We start from the raw sequence: 27,565 nt of genomic DNA, 5'->3' as shown, positions 1-27,565 counted from the left end.
TAATATAGATTTTTTTTTTTAAAATTCCTCCGATAATAAATTTTAATTAAAAGGACAGACTTTGAGAGAGTCAGCTCTCCAAAAACCCCAACTGCCTGCCGGAAGTAAGGCGGCAGCTGGTGTGATCGACGGCGGTATCCGACCAATGGAGAGCCAGGGTTCTGCAGTTGCACCCGCCCATTGAGGTCAAGCGGACCAATAGGTGATCAAAAAGAGGAGAGGCGGGACTTCCGCTGGCAGGTTCGGCGCCCGCCCCCCTCTCTCTCTCTCTTTTGTTAAAGTGTCCGACGGCCACCTCAGTAACTAAAAAATAAAAATATCCGACGCCAAACGGAGACGGGACGCTTACTTTCTGCGGAGCTGACAGGACTGCATAGTTAAACGGTGGGTAAGGTCATTGAATCCGTTGGGCTTTTTATTTCTCTCTCTCTCCGTGCTGTCCCGGGCCCCCGCGCCGCTCGCGCTGCTGCTTCTGCGGCAAACGCCAAACGCAGAGCAACTGGCGGCGCATGCGCGCTGGCACCGCCGCCCGAACACCTGCCTCGCTGCCCGCCACCGACTGAAGGAAGACCTGCACCTCCCGCCGGGGAGTTGGGGGGGGGGAGGGATTTTCACACGCCAATTACACAATAATATTTCGGATTGCAGGCGTCGTTTTTTAAAAAAAATTATCTTTTTTTTTCCCTTCACATTATTTTTTTCATGATGTGGAGATGCCGGTGATGGACTGGGGTTGACAATTGTAAACAATTTTACAACACCAAGTTATAGTCCAGCAATTTTATTTTAAATTCACAAGCTTTCGGAGATTTTCTCCTTCCTCAGGTAAATGTTTCAAGATCTCCTTGAAGCCTACGCATTTATACATGTATAAATGCGTAGGCTTCAAGGAGATCTTGAAACATTTACCTGAGGAAGGAGAAAATCTCCGAAAGCTTGTGAATTTAAAATAAAATTGCTGGACTATAACTTGGTGTTGTAAAATTGTTTACAATTATTTTTTTCGCCAATGATGCTTCGTTTGTTCCAAGAGGAGCCGTGGGATTGAAGGAGGGGGAGTGTAGCGCCTCTAGCGGTTGGAGGACTAAAAGATTCGAGGCCATTCAGTTGCGCCCATCAAACACATCATTATTAAGATGCACATCAAAGCAGGAAGTTAAGCCCCTGTGGTGAAAGTTGAAATGTAACAGTAATTGTCACTCTCTGTGGATAAATTGTTTAGTCAAGAAATGGAATAGTGAATGTAAATATACTATTAGTGAATTTAAAAAATGATTCACATCAATAAACAATTAACTCATTACTTAATACATGTGTGTGTATAGCCCCTAAGGTGCTTCACAAAGAGAAATAGACAGAGAAATGGACACTGAAGCATATATAGAGAGATTTGGAGGGGGAATTGAGTGCCTACATGAAAGGATGGGTTTGATAATGCTTTTAAAGGGGAGAGAGAAATGAAATTAGAATTCTGCACCAACCATCCCCCAATTAAAATGCTTGTCATCGACGATGCAACAGGATTGCCGATGCTGGTCAGGGTGCCAGAATCTCTGGATCGGGAGATCCGTGGGGATCACATGCTTCATTTTTTTTGATGTGGAGATGCCGGTGATGGACTGGGGTTTTTTTTTTAACCATGAGTTTAGTCCATAATGGGTTAGGAGAAATTAACCATCACCTAAAACAGATTACCCGGTCATTATCACATTGCTGTTTGAGACCTCATCGTGTGCAAATTGGCTGGTGCGTTTCCTACATTACAACAGTACATTCTTTTTTAAAAAGTACTTCATAGAACGTCCTGAGGTCATGAAAGGTGTCATAGAAATGCAGGTCTTTCTACTTTCATGGAGATTGCCCTGAATCAAAACATAGGGAAGAACCTAGAATACGAACAGAGTTGAGAAGGTCCTCAATGGTTCCAAGGGCAAGGTCTAATACATCTCCAAGAGAAGAGTAATGAAGTGCACTTTGTTTTCACAGATGTGGAAATTGGTCTGGGTCCAAACTTGGTTTTGGCTAGCATTCCAGAAACAAGTCATCAGACAGCTGCAGCATTTAGCCAAAGGCTACATACCTCGAAGAGGTGGATCCCGCTGGACCCGAAACCCCTTCTCAATAAAGGATGCTCCAACGTACTGCACTGCTTTGCAGCTTCTCAGCACAACTGTCTTAAATCACTTTCCCTTTCCCTTGCCTTATTTCCCCCTAGATGACCTCCAATCTGTGTCCAATTATCCTTCTGCTCCTCCAATCTGTCACTTTAAAAGTTCTTGACTGAAGATATTTAATAAGAGCATGAAATAGTGCAGAACAAGAAGAGACCACATTGTCACATTGAGCCCATCCATGTAATGAGCCAGGTAGTTTGTGCCACACACTTGGCCAACTCATTTAATCACCTGATCTGTCCTGTATTGAGGCTTCCTTTATTTTTTGTTATTCTGTCCATTTGTTTACATTCAGTCTTTGTTTCCTCTCTTGCTGTTCTCTCTTCTCTATTTGTATAGAAAGAGCCCAGTGCTTGTATTCATAACTTCCCCTTCCTAAATTGCCCTGTGCACCACCCACTATGTAATAAATAGCTAGTTCTATTTTTACAAGTGCTCCCTAATAAAAGCTCTTCAGACTCTTTGATTTTGTTACTTTTATAAAATGAGCCTGAAATTATTGTTTGTGATATTAGTGTACAAACAGCCCATGCTATTTTGCAAATCACAGGTTCTGTCCATGGCTGCTTGGGGAGTCCATGGAGATTTTTCTGAACCACAACGTAAGGTGAGAATCTAGATTAACAGGAGATATGGCACAGTTGGTAGAATTAGTGCCTCGTTTGTGGATTTGAGCCCCAGTCCAGGACTGAGGGAGTGTTTCATTTTGTCCTTTGAATGCAATATTAAACTGAGGTACTATTGCAAGAAGAGCAAGGAATTATCCTAGCCAATGTTCCCCTCTCAATGAACAACGCCAAAGGTACATTAACTAGTCATTTCTACGTTACTAATCATTCCAACACTTCAACAGTGACAACACTTCCAAAAGTACTTCTTTAGCTGTAAAGCACTTTGGGATGCCCTGAGGTCGTAAAAGGTGCTATATAAATGCAAGCCTTTCATTCTTTCTATTCGCCTTATTGTTCTTTGTGGGATCTTTCTGTGTACAAATTTAGCTGCTGCAGTTGCCTATGCAATTGTATGTGAAATCCTTTGAGAGCTGTGAAAAGGTGCTGTGTCGATGCAAGTTTCTTTTAGCAGAGGGGTTTGTTTTAAATGGGTTAACATCTCTATTAAATAAAGGTCAGAGGAATGTCATACAATCACTGTCATTATCTCCACACTTTTTCTCCCCTCCTCTCCTGAAGGTGCTGACCCTTGCTAGGGTGTAGGTCCTACAAATGCTAGGTGTCCCTTGGTGTCTCAGCGAAGCGTCCGACTCCGCATATGCGTGCCTTGTCAGTGAGTGTCGTCGTGGGGGGGCGTCACAGCCAAGCCCAATCCTCTCGTCACCCATTCTTCACGGGGTAATGACCAGGTGCAGTTATCCTGGCTGCTTTATTTTTCCCCTCCTCTGCACAGCGGCCAGTTTTAGTGCCCCTACCAGTGGAGTGGCTCCCCTCACGATTTTCACCGGCTGTTCCGATTTAAAATCTACTGTTTGAAATAATCTACAAACTTCATTCAGTGGAGACCTGCAGAGCCTGAACTCGTGCATCGTTTAATCTAAAGTCCAATACACCGAGAACCTCTTGGCCAATACTGTGCAATTCTAGCATTCTGACAAAACCTAATCGTTTGAATTCAGGCAATTGGCAAATCCACGGTGCCCTTGAAGAAAACACTGAATTCAACTTCTGATTAGAATTTGAATTTCAGAAACACTTAACGAGGTGGGAACTGGCGAGGAAGCACAGCTTTCTGCCCAAAATGAACGGGGCACTTTAAGACGCTATAACCGGCAACTTTGAAATTGATGTTAACACAAATGGGTAAATGGCAATCGCTTTTTGGCCGATATAAGTGACTGCCCGTTTTAAACATGGACATTTTACGTGGTGAGGCCTGTACCAGAGCAACGACACTACTGAATCCTTTTCAATTGTTGCTGATTAGGCACTAATTTACATTGCCTATTTCATGCAAAGAAACCATATTGATGAGTGGTGTGGCAAGATCTGGGGACCATTTTGGAGCTTTGCGATGTCCATGTCTGTGGTGCATCTCACCTGGGTGTGCTTAATATTGACGCTGGGTTTCCTGAATTGGAGAAGCATTCCACTCCACATCTGTAACATCCATCGCCGCGAGGAGCAGAGAAACTCACCCCAGCCCTAGAGAACTGCAATCTGGGCACTGCACCTCAGGAAGTATATATCGGCCTTGGAGGGGGTGTAGCGCAGATTCAGCAGAATGATACTGGGCTAAAAGGGTTAAATTATGAGGACAGGTTGCAGAGACGAGGCTTGTATTCCCTTGAGTATAGAAGATTATCGGGTGATCTAATCGAGGTGTTTAAGATGATCAAAGGATTTGATGGGGTAGACAGAGAGAAACTATTTCCTCTGGTGGGGGGAGTACAGAACAAAAGGCTCAACCTGTTCAGGGGTGATGTCAGGAAGCATTTCTTCACACAAAGGGGAGTGAAAATCTGGAACTCTCTCCCCCAAAAAGCTGTTGAGGCTGGGGGTCAATTGAAAATTTCAAAACTAAGATTGATAGATTTTTGTTAGGCGAGGGTATTAAGGGATATGGAACCAAGGCGGGTAAATGGAGTTAAGATACAGATCAGCCACGATCTAATTGAATGGCGGAACAGGCGCTCGGGGCTGAATGGCCTATTCATGTTCCTGTGTTCCTAGAAGGGCTGAATGGAAGTAATGGCTGGAACACAATCTCGGGCCTTGGGTCCTGGCCACAAACTTGTCTTGAGAGTTTCTCTCGGGGCTTTTGACAACATCTGACTCTCTCCATTGTGTTGCTGCTTTGCGAAGACACTCAATCTTTTATTGCACATAATTGTATATTTTCCCTTGAGAGATAGCCTCCAGTTGCGGAAGGATATACTAATTTGGCGTCTTCGTGGCTGTTTGATAATTATAATAGGCTACTCAATATTTTCATCTCCAAACAAGCCCGTGGCCATTACAGTCTGGCACAGATCCTCTCCTCCTCCTCCTCCTCCTTTCTGCCCGAGGGCACAGCCTTGTTTGCCATTAAACAATGCTCTTTGAGGTAATTTTGCACACAGTGGCAGGCAGGTGCAATCTTCTCTTTCATGGCTGTGTTAATATGTTACATTAAAGTCAGCTCATATGCAAACATCAGCTCCTTTGAAATGCTTCACCCACTCTGCAACTTAAAGGAAAACTCTCACTGGCATCCAGATGCAAGTCCAGGTGTTATACTAAAGAAAGAAAGAACTTATATTTCTATTGTGCATTTCACGACCTCGGGATGTCCCAAAGCGTTTCACAACCAATGAAGTACTTTTTGAAGTGTAGTCACTGTTGTAATGTAGGGAAATGCGACAGCTAATTTGCGCACAGCAAGATCCCACAAACAGCAACAAAATAAATGACCAGATCATCTGTTTTAGGTGTTGGTTGAGGGAGAAATATTGGCCACTGGGGAGAACTCCACTGCTCTTCTTCGAATAGTGTCACGGAATCTTTTATGTCCACCTGAGAGGGTTTAATATCTCATCCAAAAGATGGCATCTCCGACAGTGCAGCACTTCCTCAGTACTGCGCTGGAGTGTCAGTCTAGATTATGTGCTCAAGTCTCTGGAGTGGGACTCGAACCCACAACCTTCTGACTTAGAGAAGATTCGTGCTACCCACTGAGTCACGGCTCTTACTGATCAGATGCTTCGCTATACCATCTGTGGACTCTGCGTCCTAGTCTAGAAGCACACAATGGTTTGGATTTAATCATGATTATTCCACCCACCTAATCAATATCACAGTTAAATGTATTGAGAAAACCTCCTGCTCTTATTGAGGTTTAATCAGTTTAGAAGGAATGTTCACATTCATTACGGAGAGAACACAGTCTGCTTCAAGACTGTAATACGTTCAAGGTGTTCACAGATTTCAGTGACTCCCAAAAGAGAAGCTGGAGGACTTCATATGTAAAAGTTAGAGAAAGGCATGTTTCTACAACATTACATGGCCTGACGTAACTGGAATATCACAACTCACCCACTACCCCTTGTGTGAAAAAGTGCTTCCTGATTTCACTCCTAAACGGCCTGGCTCTAATTTTATGATTGTGCCCTCTTGTTCTGGAGTCCCCCCACCAGAGGAAATAATTTCTCTCTATCTACCCTATTGAATCCTTTTATAATTTTAAAGAACTCGATCAGATCACCCCCTCAATCTTCTAAGCTCGAGGGAACACAAGCCAAGTTTATCCGACCCATCCTCGTAAATATAATCTCTTTTTGCTAAATTTCTAAATACTTTGACTGGATGGAAATACGTTTCCTTCACAGTGGAGCATGAAAACTCCAAAACAGGTGGTGAGCTGGATGCAAAACATGTCATATACAATGAAACCCATGAATTACAGACACCAAGGGGACTGGCATCAGCTGTCTTTTTTTGCAGGTGTCGCGATTTTCCAAATGGTCATTGTACTGTGTGTAGTTTTAGCCAGGTTGCACGTAGGTAGTCGTCAGTTGATGAATTTTACCCAATAAATACTCAAATTCCGACAAACAAATCTCTTATTAAATGGTATTTTTATTTTCATAAAATCAGCAATCAATAAGCACAATCAATTATCCAATCATTCATTATTCATCTAGGGTCATTTAAGGAGATAGTCAGTGATTGATCCCTGGGCAGCGTGGGCCTTTTGACATCCCTCGTGAAAAACTTTACAGGGGCCCCTTGTCCCGTGTTTTAAGGTGTAAAATACACTATAGAGCTTGTTACGTTGAAGGCAGTCCGTAGTCCATAATTTGCGAGTGTCTGTTGTTTCAGAGTGCCTCTTGTATCTTTAATAATGTGGTAAAATAGTTGGGACTGTCGTGAAGTGTCCACATTTTACATTTGTCCACCATTTGTGAGTGTTTGTAGGACGAGCATTCACTGTACTTCCATGGCCTCAGTTTAAAATTATTTACAAAGGCAAGTATGAATGCGCAAACTTTCGAAATGTTTCTCAAGATCCAAACACATTGCAGGAATGACGAGTAGTGATCTTTCAGTTATGTCAGGCCAATGTTATACTGCAGAAATATACCTTTATCTTGGTCCAGAGATCAATTTAAGATGTTTTAGAAACCAATGATTAATTATATATTGCATGTTCAGCCTTAGAATGATTGATGAATTAAAAGGAAAATGTCCATTTTTATCCGCTCTTGGGATTATTATTATTGATTAACGTGTCTCCAGCAAGTACGATTATAAAATGCGTTACTGACTTTCAAAGAGATAGCAAACCTTTCTTAAACTGTCAGTAATGTGGTTCAAAATTTAAAGTGGTATTCTTGGGGGAGCATGGGAACACGATGCGTTGGAGCTGGAATGCGTTGCCGTTCCCAATCTCAACTGTGTGGTCGCATGGAGACAATGAGTGGGGAAACCCAGTGGTTTCCAACAGGACGGGAGGGAAAAGTCAGGAAACTGAGCAATTTTGTTTGGCAGCTCAACTGGCTGATCCCTGACAAGGAGAGTTGGGAAGGGGTCAGAGTCCAAGTATTTGGCTTCCTGCCGAGCTGGAACCCGAGGCAGCCTGCAGAAATTTAGAAGAACTTGCATATTGATACAGCGCCTTTCATGACCTTGGGATGTCTCAAAGCTCTTTACAGCCAATTAATTACTTTTGAAGTCTAGTCACTGATGTAATGTAGGAAACGTGGCAGTCAATTTGCACACAGTAAGATCCCACAAACAGCAATGAAATAAATGGCCAGATAATCTGTTTTAGTGATGTTGGTTGTGGGATAAATATTGACCTAGGACACCGGGGAGAACTCCTCTGCTTTTCTTTGAAATAGTGCCATGGCATCTTTTACGTCCACATCACAATTAGCTGAGATATGATCGACCGCCATCTGCACTCATCCTTCGATGTGTTGTTGAATTTACGACATCACCTGCCTGTTCAGGTGAGTGTTAACAATCCCATGGCACTATTTAAAAAGCAGAGAGTTCTCCCGATGTCCTCCCTCAACCAACACCACCAAAAAAGCAGATTAACTGGCCTTTCACCTCATTGCACTTCTGTGGGATTTTGCTGCACATAAAATGGCTGTCATGTTTGCCTACATGACAACACTCACTGCACGTCTAAGCAATTCACTGTACGTGAAGCGCTTGTGGATGTTTCGGAGCAACGTGATGATCTTTCTCCTTCTCCTTGGCCTTGGCCAACAAACTCCAGATTCCCAACAGCTGAGGTTCAGCTAAACGTAGTTGGGTTCAAGTGGACCTGGCCCATGGGCAGTAACTAATTATTGGTAATTTTTATAGACCCCCGGGTTAGACACCTGAACATGATGAGTAACTACGGAAATATATCTCAAAAGCATGCCTTTTTAAATAATCCATAAGGATGACCCTGGATGATTGAGGTTTTTAGGATCTTTAAAGGAATTGACAGGGTAAATAGAGAGAAACTTTTTCCACTGGTAGAGGAGTCTGGGACAAGAGGACATAACCTTAAAATCAGAGCCAGGCCAGTCAGGAGAGAAGTTGGGAAACACTTCCTCACGCAAAGTGTGGTAGAAGTGTGGAACTCTCTCCCGCAAAAAGCAGTAGGTGCAAGCTCAATTCATAATTTTAAATCTGAGATCGATAGATTTTTGCGAGCCAAGGGCATTAAGGGATATGGAGCCATGGCAGGTGGATGGAGTGCAAGGGTCAGGGATGTCTCGGAGCGGCTGCAGGACATTCTGGAGGGGGAGGGTGAACAGCCAGTTGTCGTGGTGCATATAGGTACCAACGATATAGGTAAAAAAAGGGATGAGGTCCTACAAGCTGAATTTAGGGAGTTAGGAGTTAAACTAAAAAGTAGGACCTCAAAGGTAGTAATCTCAGGATTGCTACCAGTGCCACGGGCCAGTCAGAGTAGGAATGACGGGATAGCTAGGATGAATACGTGGCTTGAGAGATGGTGCAAGAGGGAGGGATTCAAATTCCTGGGACATTGGAACCGGTTCTGGGGGAGGTGGGACCAGTACAGATTGGACGGTCTGTATCTGGGCAGGACTGGAACCAATGTCCTAGGGGGAGTGTTTGCTAGTGCTGTTGGGGAGGGTTTAAACTAATGTGGCAGGGGGATGGGAACCGAAGCAGGAAGTCAGTGGGAAGTAAAGTGGTGATAGAAACAAAAGGCAGTAAGGGAGAGTGTACAAAACATGACCAGACAGATGGTCTGAGAAAGCAGGGCAAAGACCAAGGGAAGTCTAGATTAAACTGCATTTATTTCAATGCAAGAAGTCTGATGGGCAAGGCAGATGAACTCAGGGCATGGATGGGTACATGGGACTGGGATGTTATAGCTATTACTGAAACATGGCTAAGGGAGGGGCAGGACTGGCAGCTCAATGTTCCAGAGTACAGATGCGATAGGAAAGATAGAGCAGGAGGTAAGAGAGGAGGGGGAGTTGCGTTCTTGATTAGGGAGAACATCACGGCAGTAGTGAGAGAGGATTTATCCGAGGGTTCGCCCACGGAGTCTATATGGGTAGAACTGAAAAATAAGAAGGGAGAGATCACTTTGATAGGATTGTACTACAGACCCCCAAATAGTCAACGGGAAATTGAGGAGCAAATATGTAAGGAGATTACAGACAGCTGCAAGAAAAATAGGGTGGTAATAGTAGGGGACTTTAACTTTCCCAACATTGACTGGGACAGCCATAGCATTAGGGTGGAGAGAAATTTGTTGAGTGTATTCAGGAGGAATTTCTCATTCAGTATGTGGATGGCCCGACTAGAGAGGGGGCAAAACTTGACCTCCTCTTGGGAAATAAGGAAGGGCAGGTGACAAGTGTTAGTGAGGGATCACTTTGGGACCAGTGATCATAATTCCATTAGTTTCAAGATAGCTATGGAGAATGATAGGTCTGGCCCAAAAGTTAAAATTCTAAATTGGGGAAAGGCCAATTTTGATGGTATTAGACAGGAACTTTCAGAAGTTGATTGGGAGAGTCTGTTGGCAGGCAAAGGGACGTCTGGTAAGTGGGAGGCTTTCAAAAGTGTGTTAACCAGGGTTCAGGGTAAGTACATTCCTTATAAAGTGAAGGGCAAGGCTGGTAGAAGTAGGGAACCTTGGATGACTCGGGAGATTGAGGCCCTAGTCAAAAAGAAGAAGGAGGCATATGACATGCATAGGCAGCTGGGATCAAGTAGATCCCTTGAAGAGTATAGTGATTGCCGGAGTAGAGTTAAGAGAGAAATCAGGAGGGCAAAAAGGGGACATGAGATTACTTTGGCAGATAAGGCAAAGGAGAATCCAAAGAGCTTCTACAAATACATAAAGGGCAAAAGAGTAACTAGGGAGAGAGTAGGGCCTCTTAAGGATCAACAAGGTCATCTATGTGCGGAACCACAAGAGATGGGTGAGATCCTGAATGAATATTTCACATCGGTATTTACGGTTGAGAAAGGCATGGATGTTAGGGAACTTAGGGAAATAAATAGTGATGTCTTGAGGAGTGTACATATTACAGAGAGGGAGGTGCTGGAAGTCTTAACGCGCATCAAGGTAGATAAATCTCCGGGACCTGATGAAATGTATCCCAGGACGTTATGGGAGGTTAGGGAGGAAATTGCGGGTCCCCTAGCAGAGATATTTGAATCATCGACAGCTACAGGTGAGGTGCCTGAAGATTGGAGGGTAGCAAATGTTGTGCCTTTGTTTAAGAAGGGCGGCAGGGAAAAGCCTGGGAACTACAGACCGGTGAGCCTGACATCTGTAGTGGGTAAGTTGTTAGAGGGTATTCTGAGAGACAGGATCGACAGGCATTTGGAGAGGCAGGGACTGATTAGGAACAGTCAGCATGGTTTTGTGAGAGGAAAATCATGTCTCACAAATTTGATTGAGTTTTTTGAAGGGGTAACCAAGAAGATAGATGAGGGCTGTGCAGTAGACGTGGTCTACATGGACTTTAGCAAAGCCTTTGACAAGGTACCGCATGGTAGGTTGTTACATAAGGTTAGATCTCACGGGATCCAAGGTGAGGTAGCCAATTGGATACAAAATTGGATTGACGGCAGAAGACAGAGGGTGGTTGTAGAGGGTTGTTTTTCAAACTGGAGGCCTGTGACCAGCGGTGTGCCTCAGGGATCGGTGCTGGGTCCGCTGTTATTTGTTATTTATATTAATGATTTGGATGAGAATTTAGGAGGCATGGTTAGTAAGTTTGCAGATGACACCAAGATTGGTGGCATTGTGGACAGTGAAGAAGGTTATCTAGGATTGCAACGGGATCTTGATAAATTGGGCCAGTGGGCCGATGAATGGCAGATGGAGTTTAATTTAGATAAATGTGAGGTGATGCATTTTGGTAGATCAAATCGGGCCAGGACCTACTCCGTTAATGGTAGGGCGTTGGGGAGAGTTATAGAACAAAGAGATCTAGGAGTATGGGTTCATAGCTCCTTGAAAGTGGAGTCACAGGTGGATAGGGTGGTGAAGAAGGCATTCAGCATGCTTGGTTTCATTGGTCAGAACATTAAATACAGGAGTTGGGATGTCTTGTTGAAGTTGTACAAGACATTAGTAAGGCCACACTTGGAATACTGTGTACAGTTCTGGTCACCCTATTATAGAAAGGATATTATTAAACTAGAAAGAGTGCAGAAAAGATTTACTAGGATGCTACCAGGACTTGATGGTTTGACTTATCGGGAGAGGTTGGATAGACTGAGACTTTTTTCCATGTAGAGTAGGAGATTTAGGGGTGATCTTATAGAAGTCTATAAAATAATGAGGGGCATAGATAAGGTAGATAGTCAAAATCTTTTCCCAAAGGTAGGGGAGTCTATAACGAGGGGGCATAGATTTAAGGTGAGAGGGGAGAGATACAAAAGGGTCCAGAGGGGAAATTTTTTCACTCAAAGGGTGGTGAGTGTCTGGAACGAGCTGCCAGAGGCAGTAGTAGAGGTGGGTACAATTTTGTCTTTTAAAAAGCATTTGGACAGTTACATGGGTATGATGGGTATAGAGGGATATGGGCCAAGTGCAGGCAACTGGGACTAGCTTAGTGGTATAAACTGGACGACATGGACATATTGGGCTGAAGGGCCTGTTTCCATGTTGTAAACTTCTATGATTCTATGATTCTACAGATCAGCCATGATCTCATTGAATGACTGAACAGGCTGAAGGGGCTGAATGGCCTACTCCCTGTTCCAATGTTTGCCCCACTGTCATCAACATGACATGATGTGGAGATGCCGGTGATGGACTGGGGTTGACAAACAAATTTACACGAACACAACTAATACAGGAATTCAAACATAAAAAGTACTTTCAACACAACAAAAGGAAACTTATAAAACTCGATCATAATATTATTGTTAGTGTTTATAAGACACTTTGTTCCTCGCGGTGCCATGATGAGATGCAGTAAATACAAGCCTTTTTTTCTTTTTTCATTTTTATTTGTGTGTTCGTTGGCGTAAAGGAGCTGCTCAGACGCTGAAGGTGAAAAGTATCAGATTATTGATTGCTGTGACAGTGGTGTACATTTTAAATTCATGGAGCCTCCAACACATTTTTTTTTAAAAACACAGCCACTGCGTTACCAGGTAAAATTGGCAACCAACAGCTGCCAATCTCAGAGTCCCAACTGGACCTGTGAGAAACTAGTCCCGACTTTCACCCATTCTAGACCAGGCCGCATCTGAAATCAGGTCCTGGAGTTAAAAGGCCAGTATTTAACCCAATGTGTTAATTAGCCTCAGTTTAGACAGATGCTGGTGGTGGTGTCTGTCATTATACTCACTGGAAGGAACTTATAACGATTTATACTGTTGCCATGGCAATGCTAGCTATTTTATCTTCAGGCTACAATTGGCATCATTATTGATCCTATTTCCTGGTAATCTGACATTATGGTTGGATTCTGGTATCTCTACTCTGGTATGAACATTGATTTGCTGCTTGTCTTCGACTGTAGTGACTATTTCAGTGTTCTTTTCATACATGGCTGGCTTGTCGGTGTCAGCCATGGCTCAGTGGGTCGCACTCTCGCCTCTGAGTCAGAAGGTTGGGGGTTCGAGCCCCACTCCAGAGACTTGAACCCATAATCCAGGCTGATACCCCCCCGTGCAGTACTGAGGGAGTGCTGCACTGTCGGAATTGTCGTCTTTCCGATGAGAAGGGGACGTAAAAGATCCTCTGGCCACTATTGGAACAAGAGCACGAGAGTTCTCCTCAGGGTCCTGGCCAATATTTATCCCTTAATCCATGTCACTAAAACAGATTATCTGGTCATTTATCACATTGCTGTTTATGGGATCTTGCTGTGCGGAAATTGGCTGCCGAGTTTCCCACATTATAACAGTGACTATACTTCATTGGCTGTGAAGCACTTTGGGATGTCCTGAGGCCATGAAAGGTGCTGTATAAATGCAAGTTCTTTCTTTTCCTTTTGTTAGATGTGGTGAAGCTACCTGGGCCATCATTGCAGCTGCCATTCCCAATGTTCCTGATTGCTCCACTTCTTCCTGACACGATGGAATCCCAACACCCCCCTTAGAATCAACGCGACACATCTAGGTTGAGACGAGCCCCCTTATCGCTCCTTCTGTAATCTCAAACACCTCCAGTCTGTTACTCGTCCCACCTGCCTGTGTTCATGACCCGCAAGTGTACGATAGACTTCAAGCGACGATGGGATTGAAGACGCTTGTCTAGGAACATAGGAACAGCAGGAGGCCATTGAGCCCCTCGAGCCTGTTCCACCATTCAATTAGATCATGGCTGATCTGTACCTCCATTCCATTTACCCGCCTTGGTTCCGTAACCCTTAATATCCTTACCTAACAAAAATCTATCCATCCCAGTTTTGAAATTTTCAATTGACCCCCAGCCTCAACAGCTTTTTGGGGGAGAGAGTTCCAGATTTCCGCTATCTTTCGTGTGAAGAAATGCTTCCTGACATCACCCCTGAACAGCCTAGCTCTAATTTTAAGGTTATGCCCCCCCCTTGTTCTGGACTTTCCCACCAGAGGAAATAGTTTCTTTCTCTCTACCCTACCAACTCCTTCTTGTCTTCGAGGGGTCGATCAGCTATCAGAATGTATAAAGCAACGCTGTGAGATCTGGGATTTAGCTTCAAGAAAATGTCATTAACAGTAACAGACTGGGAGCAGTTAAAGAAAAAAAGCCAGCTGATCGTAAACAAGAAGCCACTTAACTAGCTGCTGTTGTGAAAGTCTTGCTGCGTTTGTAATATATTATGGAATGGATAATAACAGCCCGCAACAGAGAGATTTCGAATGCTGTGCACGTAAGGGGCTATGACTTTGTTAGACTTTAGATTTTATTCCCAGGCATGACGGATAAATTGATTTTCTGCCTCGGCGTAACTGCCAATGGTTTTTTCAGTAAATGGAAAAAGTAATATTACATTACTGTTAGCCGCTAATGACGCAGACAAGGTCACAGACACAATTCTCGTCCTTACAGTGTCAAATCAATATCAGCACTTTGCAAGGACTTCAAAAGGCAATTTGGTTCCCTAAAGTACTGTAATCAAAGTTGGAGGAGGAGCGCAGACAAGATGGGTCCTTCAAAATAACAATGCACAAGGAAAAACAAATCGGGGAACAAATTAAAAGAGCTTACGCAGTGGAGGAGGGCAACACATTTCGCTTGCAGTGATTGTGGTGAAAAAATGAACAGAGGCTCCTTCCTATCTTTTTGTTTCATTGATCAGGGCCACCGTCAAGGGATAGAAGGAAAACAAAAAAAAACACCATGGTAACCGCTGACGGTCAGTGAAGAATATCAGTCGCCATGAGATAGTCATATCGATATGAAATTCAATTGCTGGTCAATTATCCTAATTGTTCCATTCATACATCTCCTTTCCTCCTACCATTCCATGACAATGTTCCCACTCTTGAATATGATGCTTCTGCTGTTTTATTTCGCTCATTTTTGCACTGTTATATGTTGTATTTTATAGATATTCAAACTGGTCCCGGACTCTTAAGGGGTCCCGCAGGGTCAGATTTCTATTCATCTTTAAACAGGTTTCTCTGTTTTCCCTTAACATTATGGTCCAGATTTTAACTGCTGGCGGGAGTCATGCAGACAGGATTCCATCTGGCCCTCCGTAGGGTGACTCCTGACGCCCCGGGTTTCACCTGCACGGAGCCCACGTCAGTCCCCCGCCCGAGACCAGCTGGCCAGGAGGCTGGAGCAGGATTTCGGGGTGGGTGGCGGGCACAACCGGGCACCCAACACAATCGTCTCCGGCCGTCGGGCAAGTGGTTCTGAGAGGGTGGGGTACGGAGGGCATCATGGTCGGAGGAGGAGGAGGAGGAGGGGGAGGGACACTTGATGCAGGGTTGGCCCAAGGTTTCCTTGGATGGGACGTTAAATTGAGGCCATGTCTAACGGTTCAGGTGATTTGATGGGCATGAAAGATCCCATGCCCACTAATCGAAGAAGAGCAGGGGTGTTCTCCTGGCCAATATTTATCCCTCAACCAACACCAAGCAGAAACTGATCCATCTCATTGCTGTTTTTGAGGATTTATGCAAAATGACTGCTGTATTGGCCCACTTGGATTCTTGGGTGTCCATTAGATAGGATCTCAGCCAAACATCTCCCAAAGCAATTGTCGGTGCACAATGGCGCCAGGTGTATCAGTCCTAATCTCCAACACGCTGCTGCGAGCAACACGGAAGAAAAATCATAGGGGCAATAAAAAACGTCTTTGAACACTTTTGTTTACTAGTCATAAAAATATTGGAGATGGGAAAATAGGCTGTTTGACTGACAGTCAAGAATCATCCAATGAAGAGTCTATTCACTTTCCGATTGGCGTGGGGAAGGCAGGGCACTGCGAGGATGGACATGTCGGGCGACCAATGTTGAGGGGGGGGGGGGTGCGGGGATTGGAGGTCGGAGGTCATATGATGAAACCTCCAGCAATATGTCCAACCAGAGGTGGCAACCCTAGTTGTAATGTAGGAAATGATCAGAATATCATTTCTGTAAATATTTAATTATTTCAAACCAAAAATGCAATCTAGAGACATAGAATCTTACAGCACAGGAGGTCATTCGGCCCATCATGCCTATGCCGGCCCAGAATTGGATACTATACTCCAGCTGAGGCCTAACCAGTGATTTACAAAGATTTAGCATAACCTCCTTGCTTTTGTACTCTATGCCTCTATTTATAAAGCCAAGGATCCCATATGCTTTTTTTTAACAGCCTTATCTATTGTCCTGCCACCTTCAAAGATTTCTGTTCATACACCCCCAGGTCTCCCTGTTCCTGCACCCTCTTTAAAATTGTACCAATTAGTTTATATTGCTTCTCCTCATTCTTCTTTCCAAGATATGTCACTTCACACTTCTCTGCGTTAAATTTAATCTGCCATGTGTCTGCCCATTTCACCAGTCAGTCTATGTCCCCCTGAAGTCTGTTACTATCTTCTTCACTTGTTACTGCTTTTCTGAGTTTCGTGTCACCTACAAACTTTGAAATTATACCCAAGTCCAGGTCATTAATATATATCAAAAAGAGCAGTGGTCCTAATACCGACCCCTGGGGGACACCACTGTATGTTTCCCTCCAGACTGAAAAACAACCGTTCACCACTACTCTCTGCTTTCTGTCCCATAGCCAGTTTTGAATCCACGCTGCCCCTGTCCTTTTAATCCCATGGGATTAAATGAAGAGTCATAAAAAGTGAGAATTCTGCTTGAGTGGTTTACAGTCAGCATCTGAATCCTTAGATTGAATCAGGGCTTTGCCCTCAATTCCAGCCACCTGTATGCAATTGTTGTACATACAGCTGACAGTGAGTCAGCCTTGGGTTGTTATTACTGCTGATTCGGCAGTCTGTCTCTCTGCTGTGGAGGGGTTTGTTGATGTTGCCTGTAGATCAAATTAAGACAAAAGCAGTGTCATTGTGTTCCCAAGATTTTATTGCAATTCTGGGTGAGTTGGTTTCTGATGCTGATGACAGGTGCCAAACGAGGTCACCAGAGAGTCAAAGCAGTGGCTGGAATTTTTCTTCAATGAGGAAACCTCCCATGACATTGCTCTGGATTAAAAAGAAAAAGAAAGAACTTGCATTTATATAGCGTTCTTCACATCGTCAGGACATCCCAAAGCGCTTTACAGCCAGTGAAGTACTTTTGGACTGTAGTCACTGTAGGAAACAAGGCAGCCAATTTGTGCACAGCAAGGTCCCAGATACATGACCAGATAATCTGTTTTTAGTGATGTTGGTTGAGGGATAAATATTAGCCCAGGACACCAGGCAAAACTCTCCTGCTCCTCTTCAATCTTTTACCTTCACTTGAAATGGCAGACTCGGTTTAAACGTCTCATCTAAAAGACGGCACCTCCGAAAATGCAGTACCCTCTGTATTGCATTGAGGTATCAGCCTGGATTATGTGCTCCAGTCTCTGGATTGGGGCTTGAGAAGTTCAGCCGCAATGTGATAAAGGCCTTGAATAGAGTCTCAGCAGCCGCAGCAGCAGGGGAGATGTAAGGAAAGAGGCAAATGATGGAAAAAGGCAGTGTTGGGGAAGAAAATTAAGTTCAGATCAAGCAATATGCCAAGATTTCACACTTCAGGACTTGGCCCAAGATGGCAATTGGGGAAGTTGATGGAGTTAAGAGGATGGGAGTCAAAACGGATGGCTTTAGTTTGGCCTACGTTGAGTTGGGAGAAAATTTTGATTCAAGACTTGATGTTGGACAGACAGTTGGAAAGTCTAGCAGGTAAATAGTATTGGCCCTGTCTGATGAATCCATTGTCCTTGCCTGGTTGTCTCATTGCCCCGACCCGGCTGTGTCTCTTCGGAGGCATGATCATCCTGTGCCTAGCTTGTTACTCTCCTTTGTCTGACCAGGCAAAGCTGACAAAGGGTAATCCTGTGCCTGACTGCTTCTTCCCACTGGTTTTCCCAGCTCTAATTCCACCTGGCTGGTTACTTCTCCACCAACCCAAATTGCCTAGTTGTCAGGTTTATTGCCTGGCTGGCTGGTGCCTAGACTTGGTTGTGTGTCTGGCTAGCTGGCTGCCTATTTGGCCACCAGATTAGCTGCCTAGTTCCTTGGCTGGCTGGCTGTTTTTCAGGTTAGCTGACTGGTTGAGAGGTTAGTTATCTAGTTCCTTGGCTAGCTGACTGGTTGAGAGGTTAGTTATCTAGTTCCTTGGCTAGCTGGCTGGTTGAGAGGTTAGTTATCTAGTTCCTTGTCTAGCTGACTGGTTGAGAGGTTAGTTATCTAGTTCCTTGGCTAGCTGACTGGTTGAGAGGTTAGTTATCTAGTTCCTTGGCTAGCTGACTGGTTGAGAGGTTAGTTATCTAGTTCCTTGGCTAGCTGACTGGTTGAGAGGTTAGTTATCTAGTTCCTTGGCGAGCTGACTGGTTGCCACGTTAGTTGTCTGATGTGGCCTGGCTGAGCTGCGCTGCGCCCTCCCCGCCTGTAGGTGGCGCTGCAGGAGGCGGACCCTCAATTTATCCCAGCATCCCCAGCGCGCTCCCACAATGCACGGCGGGACTGTCATGGCGACGGTGGGAGCGGGTTAAAGGAGCGCGGAGCCGGCGGTCCGACCTTACCGACAGCTATGGCCGCGGTCACAGGCAGGGCCTGGCTCACCAGGGCCTTCGGGTACATCGCCCGGCGGGGGCAGCGCACAGCCCCGACAGGCTGCGAATCAGGTCAGTGACGGTGGCGGCTCCCTGGCAGCGGGCCGCGCTCCACAGCCCACCCTCGGGCCAGCGGGAGTAGAGGCCCAGTCACTCGGACAGAGCCGAGAGCCGACAGGCTGCTCGGGGGGGCAAGAGATTGTGGGGGGTTCAAACCCCAGTCCAGGGCCTAAGCGCATCATCTAGGCCAGTGTTGTCCAATAGAAATCCCTGACCAGCTACAGCGACACCGTCTGAGCCGCCAATTTTAATAGAAAACACCTTGCACACAATACAGGTGAATGTACTTCACACGTGCGTGTATATTTACTTAACAAACATCTGCCCCCATTCAGTAACCTTGCATTTATATAACGCCTTTAACGTAGGGAAACGTTCCAAAGCGCTTCACAGGAACGGATATCAAACAAAAATTGAAACTGAGCCAAGGCGACATTAGGACAGGTGGTAAAGTTTGGTCAAAAAGGTGGGTTTTAAAGGTGGGGAAGTTTAGGGAGGGAATTCCAGAGCTTTAACCCAGGAAGTAAAGCACTCACAATAATCAAAAATCACTTGCATGCTCTGCTTCTCATCCTACCATTTTACCACCAAATGCACAAAAAGGATTAAAGTTGACATGCACAGTGTGTGAAGGCGTATTGAGATCACATAACCAACGACTGCCCATTACTCAATTTTAATTTACTAACTAGAAATGCAATTAGCCACATGTGACTAGCGGATAACATTAGATGACATTGACCTGGACTTCCCCTCCAGCGTAGTACTGAGGAAGTGCTGCACTGTTGTGTCCTTCAAGTGAGAAGTTAAATAGAGGCCTCTCCTGCCTGTGTTAAAGATCCCAAGACACTATTCACAGAGTAGACACTTATCCCAGTGTCCTGGCCAATGTTCATCCCTCAGCCAAACCACCAAAAAGAAAACAGATTAGCTTGCTGTTTGTGGGATCTTGCTACATCCATTAAATGGCTGCCGTGCTTACATATTGAAGTAATTCATTGTACGCAATGTGTTTTAAGATGTAAATGCAAGGTTTTTTTTAGGAGTGACTATTTGGTTTAAGTGACCTGTTTGCTATGACTGTCACACTTAAAAATAAACACAGATCCCTGGTGAGTTTGCAATCTGTCTGTCTGGGATCATGGAAATATTAGGAGCTGCATTACCACCAAGACCAGTACAAGTTGCACACTCATTTAAACACATGGAGCTGTGCTTATTTTTTAAGATTGACATGAAAATGAGTCAGATTTTTAAATAAAAAATGTGATAGTTGGCAGGTTTATACTCTTGAATCATAAATGTCATTCCAGACATTTCCCCAGTGCTGACCACTTCTGAGATGGAGATTATAAATAGTTGGAGCATGGATGCTGTCAGATGTACAGAAAATATATATTTTTAAAACAATGACTGTCACTCAAATAACTCCTCAAATAATGAACCAGTCCGAGCTTGCATGCAGCAAGACCTGGATAACATCCAGGCTTGGGCTTATAAGTGGCAAGTAACATTTGTGCCAGGCAATGACCATTTCCAACAAGAGAGTGTCTAACCACCTCCCCTTGACATTCAACGGCATTACCATCGCCGAATCTCCCACCATCAACATCCTGGGGTTCACCATTGACCACAAACTTAACTGGACCAGCCATATAAATACTGTGGCTACAAGAGCAGGTCAGAGGCTGGGTATTCTGCGGCGAGTGACTCACCACCTGTCTCCCCAAAGCCTTTCCACCATCTACAAGGCACAAGTTAGGAGTGTGATGGAATACTCTCCACTTGTCTGGATGAGTGCAGCTCCAACAACACTCAAGAAGCTCGACACCATCCAGGACAAAGCAGCTCGCTTGATTGGCACCCCATCCACCACCCTAAACATTCACTCCCTTCACCACCGGCGCACAGTGGCTGCAGTGTGTACCATCCACAGGATGCACTGCAGCAACTCGCCAAGGGTTCTTCGACAGCACCTCCCAAACCCGCGACCTCTACCACCTAGAAGGACAAGAGCAGCAGGTACATGGGAACGACACCACCTGCACGTTCCCCTCCAAGTCACACACCATCCCGACTTGGAAATATATTGCCGTTCCTTCATCATTGCTGGGTCAAAATCCTGGAACTCCCTTCCTAACAGCACTGTGGGAGAACCTTCACCACACGGACTGCAGCGGTTCAAGAAGGCGGCTCACCACCACCATCTCGAGGGCAATTAGGGATGGGCAATAAATGCCAGCCTTGCCAGCGACGCCCACATCCCATGAACGAATAAAAAAAACTTAACATAAACCGTGCAGGCAAGGTTTGTTTGGGGCTGTTCGATTACTGAAATTAACTTTTGAAGTGGGGCCAATTGGGCTAAACTCCAGCACTTTCACCTGACTTAAAAACTGTCTCCATTTTTGAGGTGCTTTTTTGGGTGATCTCTGCAGCTTAATTTAGCATTGCATTTTTGGAAATGAAAGATAAGTATCGATAATTGTAGCGGAAGCTACACATTGAAAGAAAAATGATTGACCCTTGATGTTTTGGGGCTTTAGTAAAATCAGAGAGGATCATCGGGCCACCTATTGCATAAATTAACCTCTTGCAAGAAGGAGAATTTGTACAATGATCTCCCACATATGCTTTCAAATGTGTTTTGAAGTGAAGTGAAAGTTCCATAGAGGCCAAGTTAATCTATATCATGTGATGAGATAATGTGCAAATATCAGTCCAGTATTATTTTGATCTGAGAAAATTCACTTGGTGTAATTCTTGGTAATAAAATGTTTGTTATTGTGAAATATTGTCTAATCTGCATTGTGCTTCTTAGCATTTGCCTTTCTGCAAAATGACTGGCTTCACAGAGTCACCCGCTCACCAGCTTGTTACCTCGGAAGCAACTCGGCTCTGGAGAAGATCTTGGGCATCTCGAAACAAGAGACTGAGGACATCGTTGGGCAATATCCTCCTCCTGTCTCCGTAAGTAAAGGTGGGTTCTGTTACTTGTACTGGGATTCCTTCTAAAGTTGAATGAGCTGTGAATATTTTTATATCGTCATCTGATCTTAAAAACAAAATGTCTGTCAATAAGCAATTTTTGTAACTTTGCTGCAAAGCCCAAAGTCTGCAGGGGAGGAATAGATGCAAATCCATCTTTTGAAGACTAAATTCTGAGGCACGGAGTGGGGGGTGGTGGGAGGATGATGGGGTGGTGTGGTGGATTAGCGCTCTGCTCTTTCACCTGTGCGACCCAGCCTCGTGTCCAGCCCAGACGGAATGAAAGCATGCTCTTTTTTTTCTTCTCTTTCTCTTTCACTAGGTTAAGCACAAAAAGTCATGGGGGAGGGTGAAAGTTAGGGTCGTTGTTTATTGAAATCTTGAGGAGTCTTTCACTCTCTAATCTGCTCAGAGTTTTCTAATACAGTGGTGCTGTGCGGTTGCACCTGTGGATCTAAACTTCATTGTCAGGAATTCATTGTGATTTTACGCCTTAGCTCAGCCCTTTGCTCACGAGATTTAGTTTCCTGGGTTATCAAAGTTGTTTCTGTGTCACAGCCGAGCAGGACAATCTCCTCCTTCATCAGCCAGACCAGCCTGAAAACTCGCGAGTGCTGAGAGTCGCCATCATCGGGGCTCCGAATGCTGGTAAATCCACCCTGTCGAACCAGCTTCTTGGCAGAAAGGTAAATCCAGCTTATCGTTTTAAAGTAAGACTGGATGCTTTGTCCAAGACACTTTCCTGCTACTGGGATACTTGAGGTTTTAAAAAAACAAAATGTTCTAGTCAGCAGCATTTTACTTATAGCTGTGGTGCTGACTGAGCAGTGAGCTGTATTATATCACAGCATGGAATGAAACCGCACTTCATCGCTGTACGTCTGCAGCAAAGACCAGAGACAAATAGAGCATTGGCTTCTCTGCTATAAACATTGAGAGCCTATCCCAAGACTGTCATAGTCTCCCCCCTCCGCTTGATGGCACAGTTCAGAGAAAGGCGTACATTTATATAACGCCTTTCACAACCTCAGGGTGTCCCGAAGCACTTTACAGACAATGAAGTACCTTTTTTTTTTAGTGTTGTAATGTAGGAAACCCGGCAGCCCTCTGGTATCTTTCACAAGTATCATTCTTCATGTTGAATCCCCGGGTGGCGACTGTTAGGAACTTGTGCTGGGCGTTACAGCTGAGCCCAATCTACCCTCACCCGTTGGCACAGGCGCCTGGCCCGGCCTCCGTCCCAGCTGAGATCAGCTAACTCAGTGCACACACCACTAACCAAACCTCGGACCTTCTAAGCCTGTGTGACTCAGCTGCACCAGGCAGGACATTGTGGGAGCTTCCTTCCTTCCTCCTTTTGATCCAGCTGTGTCTCATTCCATTTCCTGGCTGAGCTGCCAGTGCTCTTGTTGCAGATAAGCTGCCTGATGGGTTTATTCTGTTATCTTCCTCCCCAGTGGGAGTAAGGAAGCTCCCAGCCTCCACTTGGCAATACAGAGAGCTGGAGCTCAGAAATCTGGTGACAGCAACTGGAGTATACACATTTCTCCTGTGAAAATACAATACAATACAAGGAAACACTGTTTTAAGTGTGTTTGTAAAGGGTGAGAAAGCTTGGATGATTCTAATGTTGAACAACTGGGTGTAATGTTCAACTGGATTTTAACTCTGGATATTAACTCCGCCTTTTCTCTGCTGACTGGCTAAAACATTGACTTGTTCAAAAGCATGCCTCAAGTCTATTCCCGTTTCTTGAAAGTTGCTGTCTTTTCTGCTTATTGTATTGCAGGTCTTTCCTGTTTCAAGCAAAGTCCACACAACGCGCTGTCGAGCTCAGGGAGTCATTACCGACGGGAAGACACAAATAGTGCGTGACCATCCTTCTAAAGCATTTTGGTTTCCTTTCAAAGAGTCTTAGCTCCATGTGACTTCTTTTTGGTTTGGAGGGGGCAAGGTTGTGAGTGAACTGTACAGCTTTGTGTTTAATGCATGTACTTAAGTGTTGGGGTGACCCGGACTGTGTTCTCGCCTTCTCCTGAATCCGTTGGTTCTTGATGTAGTTTGGCTCTTCACCTGAGTGGAAACCTAGAAAGCAAGTGTCAGTAGGATGTTCAACCATGGAGGAAAGGAAAATGTAGATTGATTGTCCAGTCCACTTTTCCACAGACCTCCTAGCGACTGATTTCACAGACAAGAACGGTTGATGGTCTGGAAGCCAGTACATTAACAACCGTCTCCTTAAACCCCTCTTACCTGCCCCCTTCACCAAGTGTAAGCAGCTCATGGACTTCTTTGTTACTAAGATCGAGACCATCGTTCTGCTTCTTCCCCCTTACCCACCAAACCAAACCTCCCAACCCCCATTTCCCTCTGCCCTAGCCCATATCCAGCAACTTTCTCTAGTTTCTCTCCTACCACCCCATATGCTCTCGTCGTGCTTACCTTGTCTGTGAGACCCACCTCCTGCTCCCTTGATTCCTTTCTCGCAAAACTGCTGACCACCCAACTTCCCTTCCTGGCCCCCATCTAGCTGACGTAAATGGTTCCCTCTCCTCGGGTAATGTTCTCCTCCCTTTTGAAACCAACATCCTCACTTCCCTCCTCAAAAAAAAAAGCGTCCTTGACCTCTCTGCCCTTGCAAACTACCATCCCATCACCAACTTTCCCTTCCTCTCCATTCCTTAAACGTGTTGCCATTTCACAAATCCATGCCTATCTTTCTCACAATTTCATGTTTGAATCTCAAATCAGGTCTCCGTCCCTTTCACAATGCTGAAATGGCTCTAAGTAAAGGCACAAATGATATCCTCTGTGAACTGTCCTTCCTCATCCTCGTTGACCTCTCTGCAGCCACACAATCAACTGCATCATCCTCCTCCAGCACCTCTCCTCCGTTATCCAGCTCAGTGAGTCTGCCCTTGCTTGGTTCCACGATCCAATTGTAGCCGGAGCATCTCCAGAAATGGCTGCTTTTGCCTCTTCACTGTTAGTTCCTCTTCCTCATCTACATACTGCCCCTTGGTGTCATCATCCGCAGAAGTGGGGTCAGCCGCCACATGTACGCTGATGACATCCAGCTCTACCTCTCCACCATTTCTGCCGACTCCTCCGCTGCCTCTATGTTATCAGACTGCTTGTCCGACATCCAGTCTTGGATGAGCCGCAGTTTCCTCCAGTTAAACGTTGGGAAGACCGAAGCCATTAATTTCAGCTCCCGCCACAAACTTCACGCCATTGCATCCCTCTCCCCTGGCCACCGATTCATCCTGAACCGGACTGTTTTCAACCTCGGCTGCCTGAGCTCCACTCTATATTCACATCAACTCATCCAGAACTCTGTCGCTTGCATCCTATCCCATACTAAGTCACCAGTCACCCCTGTCCTCGCTGATCTCCACCAGCTGCCCATCCCCCGGCGAGCTGATTTGAAGACCCCTGTTCTTCTTTATAAATCCCTCCACAGCCTTGAGCCCAACCTCTGCAGTCTCCTCCAACCCCCACATGACGCTTGTACCCTTCACTCCTTCAGACTCTGGTTTACTGTGCATCCTCCCTCTGCTCCGCATTGGTGCCAGATCATAGAATTGTAGAAAGTTATGGCACCGAAGGCCATTTGGCCCATCGTGTCCACGATGGCCAAAAAAAGCTATTCAGCTTAATCCCACTTTCCAGCACTTGATCCGTAGCTCTGTAGGTTATGGCACTTCAAGTGCATATCCAAGTACTTTTTAAATAAGTTGAGGGTTTCTGCCTCTACTACCCTTTGAGGCAGAGAGTTCCAGACCCCCACCACCCTTTGGGTGAAAAAGAATCTCCTCAGGTCCCCTCTAATCTTTCTACCAATTACTTTAAATCTATGCCCCCTGGTCACTGACCCCTCTGCTAAGATCCTGCACATATCGCACACCTGCAATCAGGAACTCTCCACCCAACTCCCTCCCTGTGGCTGTATCTCTCTTCTTCCCTCTCTTTACCCCTCCCCCTTCCAAAGCCTCCTCAAACCTACCTTTTCAATACCTGCAGTCACCTCTCTTAACTCTTCTCTCAACTCCTGCTTAGTGTTGTGAAGTACTTGGAATGGTTCCCTCTATTTTGCGTGCGGTGCAGATTGGTGCTGGTTCCCGTGTTATTCTGATTGTTTTCTCTCACTCTCTACAGGTTCTTCTGGACACCCCTGGCCTCATTCCTGCCGTCAGTGGAAAAAGGTTCCACATTTTTATCTCCTTTATTCCACATTTTACTATTTTTCAGGTCTGTGTATAATTATTTTTAACGAGCTAACGATTCCTTTCCTGCCAGGCACAACCTGGAGAAGTCGTTGCTGGTCGACCCCTGGCACTCGGTGAAAGAAGCAGACCTGGGTGAGTGAGTAGGATTATCTCAGCCCAGACAAGCGGCTGACCGCTAACTGTGGCTCTATCTGTGATATGCTTCATATTGTTGTGTTTGCCTCCTAGTGCTCGTGCTGGTTGACATCTCCGACCACTGGACACGCAACAAGCTCCATGCTGAAGTGTTGAAGTGCCTTTCAAAATACCCCCAGCTCCCTGCAGTTCTGGCCCTGAATAAGGTAGGCATCAAAGAACAGTTCCCATCTTCTCTTTTCTAGGCTCACCAGCGTTGCATGAATCTGGATCTCCTTCCAAAGGGAAATACCTTTGGAACTAAATGGAATTATTTTAAAGCAACAGCAAGAGGTGTTTTAAAATAAACAGGGCTATTTCTCTGCACCTGTCCCATAACACGTGTTGAGATCCTCTGGGGCATTTCAGACTGATTGTTTCACAAGTTAAATATGGATGAGGAAGCTCATTAGGTTTATATTAGCTCATTAAGTAAAGGAAATTAGATTTATCAGCACTGTACAAGAAATTCCAACCCAGGCCTATTGAGCTTCCTGCTTCCTTCTGTCTCTTGGTTCTAGGTGGACCTCTTAAAGAGCAAAGACCTCCTTCTGGAATTAACAACCAAACTGACAGAGGGAATAGTGAACAATAAGAAACTGAAAATAAAATCGAGGTTCAGATCCCTGCCACAGTCCAGCCCGATCAACAGAAACATGTCTGGTAAAGTCAGAACTGCGAGCATAGAATGTGGGGACAGTGAATTAAGAGACGTGCCGATAAGGGACTCCGGAGCGTGGGATAGCACGACCATGCTGCAGAAGGAACCCCCCATCCGTTCTCGGGGAGACTTGAAGGAATCTTGTACAGAGGTACCCGGTGACTGTGTTTCTGAAGGCGATTTGGTCAACGGCAGCGTACGTCAACCAGAAGACGCAGAGGCTGCTCGACACGAGGGATCCGCCAGCCAGCACCAGGCCTCCGAGGACTTGAAGCACCGGCAGGGATGGCCTCACTTCAAGGAAGTGTTTATGCTTTCAGCAGTCAATGGGGATGAAGTGGAGACACTGCAGGTGAGCGTGCAAAGCCACTTTCTGTTGGTCAGCGATATGAGGTCAACACCTTCCCCCTCCAGCTGTGACTGCATTTTTCAGGTTTCAGAGGCTATTTCAAAATAGGTTCACAAATCAGTTTAAAGTGTGTGTGCACCCCAGCTACAGAATCATAAAATCTTACAGCACCGAAGGAGACCATTCGGCCCATCGTGCCTGTGCTGGCTCTTTGAAAGAGCTATCCAATTAGTCCCACTCACGTGCTCTTTCCCCAGAGCCCTGCAAATGTTTCCCCTACAAGTATTTATC

At 45.2% G+C, this 27,565-nt stretch overlaps 2 protein-coding genes and 1 long non-coding RNA gene across 4 annotated transcripts in view; 1 reads left to right on the top strand and 2 right to left on the bottom strand.

Annotated features, from left to right (window-relative positions):
• fam222ba (family with sequence similarity 222 member Ba) overlaps positions 1 to 561 on the bottom strand; it is a 39,258-nt gene extending 38,697 nt beyond the window's left edge. The window contains exon 1 of the mRNA XM_068008517.1: positions 350 to 561. The gene's annotated coding sequence lies outside the window, so the exon portion shown is untranslated. The remainder of the gene's footprint in view (positions 1 to 349) is intronic.
• eral1 (Era-like 12S mitochondrial rRNA chaperone 1) overlaps positions 255 to 27,565 on the top strand; it is a 32,077-nt gene continuing 4,766 nt past the window's right edge. Inside the window, exons 1-9 of one of the 2 annotated variants that reach the window (XM_068008516.1) lie at positions 255 to 384; positions 13,622 to 14,961; positions 21,695 to 21,853; positions 22,420 to 22,547; positions 23,651 to 23,728; positions 26,020 to 26,066; positions 26,161 to 26,222; positions 26,319 to 26,431; positions 26,786 to 27,277. In XM_068008516.1, the coding sequence (XP_067864617.1) occupies positions 14,946 to 14,961; positions 21,695 to 21,853; positions 22,420 to 22,547; positions 23,651 to 23,728; positions 26,020 to 26,066; positions 26,161 to 26,222; positions 26,319 to 26,431; positions 26,786 to 27,277 (1,095 nt within the window). In that variant the 5' untranslated portion in view covers positions 255 to 384; positions 13,622 to 14,945. Of the gene's footprint in view, positions 385 to 13,621; positions 14,962 to 18,697; positions 18,886 to 21,694; positions 21,854 to 22,419; positions 22,548 to 23,650; positions 23,729 to 26,019; positions 26,067 to 26,160; positions 26,223 to 26,318; positions 26,432 to 26,785; positions 27,278 to 27,565 lie in introns of those variants that run through there. The other variant, XM_068008515.1, reaches the window with a different exon arrangement.
• LOC137345078 (uncharacterized) lies at positions 17,115 to 23,273 on the bottom strand. Its single transcript, XR_010968547.1, has 2 exons — positions 22,927 to 23,273; positions 17,115 to 17,254 (listed from the first exon to the last, which is right to left on the bottom strand). It is a non-coding gene; the product is annotated as an uncharacterized lncRNA (long non-coding RNA).

This window comes from Heptranchias perlo, chromosome 28 (genome assembly GCF_035084215.1).
Source record: "Heptranchias perlo isolate sHepPer1 chromosome 28, sHepPer1.hap1, whole genome shotgun sequence".
Taxonomy (NCBI): Eukaryota; Metazoa; Chordata; class Chondrichthyes; order Hexanchiformes; family Hexanchidae; genus Heptranchias; species Heptranchias perlo.
Note: the sequence above shows the minus strand (reverse complement) of the source record. Positions and strands in the feature narration are given on the sequence as shown.